The sequence below is a fragment of the Carassius auratus genome, linkage group LG44F (genome assembly GCF_003368295.1).
Source record: "Carassius auratus strain Wakin linkage group LG44F, ASM336829v1, whole genome shotgun sequence".
Lineage (NCBI taxonomy): Eukaryota > Metazoa > Chordata > Actinopteri > Cypriniformes > Cyprinidae > Carassius > Carassius auratus.
The window spans coordinates 6,838,701-6,842,859 of NC_039298.1; the positions used below are offsets into that span (position 1 = coordinate 6,838,701).

Below are 4,159 nucleotides of genomic sequence, written 5' to 3' on the forward strand. Positions count from 1 at the left end.
ATCCATTGCTCTTGAATCAGGCATGACAGAAGATGATGGGCAAAGATTTGCATAACGTTGGGTAGAACTTGATTCTGCTATTTGAGAATTTTGCCTCAGATTCTTAGCTTCAACCAACCATCGTTCAACATCTTCCACAAATCCATCATTGTGCATAGAGATTGCCTCAAACCACTCATTTTGCTTGTTTTGTTCATCAGAAGGAAGAAAATTAAGTACTTCTTTGTGTAACACAGAAGCATCATCTTTCAAACATTTCAAAGATTCCACCATAGGAGACAATTGTGAAGCATTTTCATCACATTCCATGAGATCTTTCATTGATAAAATCAAGCTCTTCATTTGATTCACCTTAGCCTTACGATCCTTTTGCAATTCCTCAATTTTAAGTGCCAAGGCCTTTGCCGTAAGCTTAGGCTCTCTTTTGCTGCCCACAGCAGCTTGCACAGACTCATCTGCATCCATTTCTCATAGCACACAATCCCAGTCCTCCAAACAGCACCGTATTCAACGCGTAGATCAAACCAACAATTTCATGAATGGGCGCAGCTCCACAGCGCCATTACGAAAGCATAGTAAACTTGCACCTCATTCCACAACCGCAATCCATCCAATAGACGGCACACAAACACTGCCCGGCCTTCCACAAAACCGTCTTCTCATTCAATAAACATAGCAAAACCGCTCACATACCTCTTCTGCCGTCAGGATACAGGATGCCGTCAGGATCTTACTTCAGTGTGTGCGTAGGCGTTTCACATGCGGTTTGAAGAAAATCCTTTCCAATCCATGATAATCAAAATCCAACAGTAGCCGATTTTCTGTTGACTAAATTGTAGCGGTAGCCAGTAACCGCTAAGAGACTGAGTAGAGGGAGTAAATGATGACGCGTTTCCACCGCAAATCCTGGTGATTTATTGTTGCATTGAAAAATAGTAAAGTAAACAAAACATGAAATAAAATGAAATTAAATGTAGGGATGGCTGACGCGAAACTAACGTTTCGACACAGTGTCGAGATCCCGAAGCGTAGATGTTTCGAAACACTGCTCCGAACTGTGATTCAAAACACCCATGTCACGTGACTATGGCTAAACGAAGCTTCTGCGCGTTTCATAAGTGTCTCGACCGACAGGTGGCACGCTTGCCGAGTCTGCGTTTGATTGACAGGGGCGGGAACAAACCACACAATCGCACATCTGTCTCAACTGCCACAAAGTTTAAAAGAGGAGTTAATGCACCTTCACCTCGTGGGTTTTTGTGAGAGGAGAAAGATTTTGAGATAGCGTTTACGATTTATTGACATTTATAGTGCGATTTAGTTAGTTATATTTAGGTTACATTTAATTTAAATATATTTACTGATAAACTAAAGACAGTGACAGATAGTTAGGATAGATATAGTGACACATTTATATAGGCTAAGTTAGATATTGACAGATAGCACAGTAGTTAGAGATATAGAATTTAGATAGATTCATATATATATATAGATAGATAGATTCATAGATATATAAATTTATATATAGATTCATATATTAATATATATATAGAGAGAGAGAGAGAGATTCATATATATATATATATATATATATATATATATATACTTTCATAAATATATAGATTCTTAGATAGATAGATAGATAGATAGATATAGACATTAATAGAATAGATAGAAATGGAGGCTCCACAGAAGAGATGCTGTAAATCTGTGGTGTGGGAGCATTTCCATTTGGAAACCCCAAATAAAGTGAGATGTATGTATTGTGATAGGCAGCTAGCCTACTTCAACAATACATCATCCATGATGCGCCATTTGAGGAGCACTCATCCTGCCATTTTGCAGTGTGCAGAGGATGGTAACATTCCCCCTGTACCTAGGCCTGCTACTGACACTGCTGGGCCATCTAAACAAGGTATACATTGTTTGATATAATATGTACTTCATGTAACACTGTTTAGAAAGTCCATAGTTTTAAATAGACTTAGGCTTGTGTCCACCAGCCTTACAACGTAACGTCAATCTTTTCCAAAACTCCCAATCATGTTGAAAACAGCTTCACTCTGAATATGTAAATGTAACATCTCACAAACTTAGTCACTGTATTACATAGATATTTTTATAGGCTTGAAGACAACATTTTGGTTTTCCTAATTGTTGTAATTTTATATTGTATTTGATCTGTCTTTGCACACTGAGCATAAACTTTTCCAAACTTGAAAAAGCTTTTATTTTTTTTTAAATTTAGTTTTGTGAAAGTACTTTTAATCTTTTATCTTTATTTTCTTTTAAAAGGCAGACAGAGGGAATTGGATGAGGCTCTTGTAGACATGGTGGTAAAGGATTTGCAGCCCTTCACTATCGTGGAGGATGAGGGTTTCATGACTTTTGTGAACAAACTTGATCCAAGCTATGTCCTCCCATCCCGGAAGGCACTTAAAACGATGGTAACCGAAAGGTACAACATTTCTAAGGAGAAGACAATGGAGGACCTAAAAAAGGCAGATTTTGTTAGCCTTACAGCTGACATGTGGTCCTCCATTAATATGGACGGATACCTTGGTGTTACTTGCCACTACATAACACCAGAGGCAAAGCTGGCAACTGTTGTACTGGGTGTAAGGAGGTTTTACCAAACACACACAGCCCTGCATCTCATGGAGGCTAAAGCTTTGCTAATGGCCGAGTGGGGAATAACCACCAAAGTTCAGTGTATGGTGACTGATGATGCATCCAACATGATCTTAAGTGCCCAGCTACTGAACCTTCGGCATGTCCCATGTTTTGCCCACAATTTAAATTTAATTGTAAAAAAGGCCCTAGATCAAACCCCACTCATCAATGAAATACGACAGAAAGCCAGAAAGATAGTGGGGTTATTTAGATCCAGCTGCAAAGCAAAGGACAAGCTTGTGGAGATGCAGGGCTTGATGGGCAGACCAGCTCTGAAACTGATGCAGGAGGTGGACACAAGATGGAACAGCACTTACGACATGTTGCAGCGCTTGTATGAGCAACGAGAGCCAGTGGGTGCAGTGCTATCAAATTTAAACAGTGATACTGCTCCGCTGAAGTTTTGAGTATAACATTATACAAGAATCATTGTCACTACTGCAGCCTTTCAAACTCGCAACGACAGAGTTGTCAGAGGAACAGAGAGTGTCTGCTTCAAAGCTCATACCACTTTACAGGATGTTGCAGCACAAGCTATCGCAGAAAAAAGGCCAATCAGCACAGGAGTCAACTGCACAATTAGGTAGGCCACAATGACCATACTACTGTATGTAATGTATTGGCCACAACTGTCATATTATTTTTTATCAATATAACCAATATGGTTTGCTTGTGTTTTGAACAGGCACACACCTGCAAGAAGGTCTGCACTTCAAGATGTGGTGGGTACGAGTCATTCAGAGCCTTGGCTCTGGCTACACTGCTGGACCCAAGGTTCAAAAATGTGGGTTTTGGAAATCCTGCCAAAGCCCAGGAGGCTGAAAAGCAGATCACACTGGAGTGTGCTTCGCTGATGCGTTCAAACACAGCAACTCCTGGTAAGCAGTTTCACTCTTCATCTGACATTATGGAGTTATGTCATCTGAATAATTATGTGACTTATACTTCATATATGCTGTCAGTTTAGACTTAGTAACTAATTGTTGTTTTTACTTTCATTCAGAGCCACAGTCAACATCAGGCCCATCATCATCATCATCAACAACAACATCAACAACAGAAACCCAGGACAGTTTATGGGAACTTTTTGATAGTCGTATCCATGAAACCCAGGCGATACACAGTGCCACAGTAGAAGTTAAAAAGTACCTAAAAGATGCATTTTTGCCAAGAACCCATGATCCACTAAGTTACTGGAAAGAGAGAGCTGTGATTTTTCCTCATTTGTATGTCCTTGCTAAAACATATCTATGCATGCCAGCAACAAGTGTCCCTTGTGAGAGGATTTTTTCTAAGGCTGGAGAAACTATCAGTAAAAAAAGAAGTAGGCTAAGCCCTTCCACAGCAGAGCAATTAATATTTTTGAATAAAAATCTTTAAAAAAAAAAAAAAATTAGACCATTGTGGATTTATTTGTTTTATTCATTTTTCATGACCAAAATAACCTAGTTATTATTATGATATAGGATTATATAGGATATTATTA

General features: G+C 39.1%; 1 protein-coding gene across 1 annotated transcript; it reads left to right on the forward strand.

Annotated features, from left to right (window-relative positions):
- Positions 1–1,696: 1,696 nt before the first annotated feature.
- Positions 1,697–3,742, forward strand: LOC113068426 (zinc finger BED domain-containing protein 4-like). Its single transcript, XM_026241211.1, has 4 exons — positions 1,697–1,915; positions 2,296–3,256; positions 3,359–3,551; positions 3,677–3,742. The coding sequence occupies exons 1-2, from the start codon at positions 1,759–1,761 to the stop codon at positions 3,078–3,080; spliced, it is 942 nt and encodes a 313-aa protein (XP_026096996.1). The 5' UTR covers positions 1,697–1,758; the 3' UTR covers positions 3,081–3,256; positions 3,359–3,551; positions 3,677–3,742.
- The last annotated feature ends 417 nt before the right edge of the window (positions 3,743–4,159 follow it).

Bases quoted from the DNA above. Each gene is read 5' to 3' on its own strand.
- LOC113068426 (XM_026241211.1), top strand. From the start codon at position 1,759: ATGTATTGTGATAGGCAGCTAGCCTACTTCAACAATACATCATCCATG. The intron at 1,916-2,295 runs GTATACATTGTT...TTCTTTTAAAAG, and splicing joins TGCTGGGCCATCTAAACAAG to GCAGACAGAGGGAATTGGAT.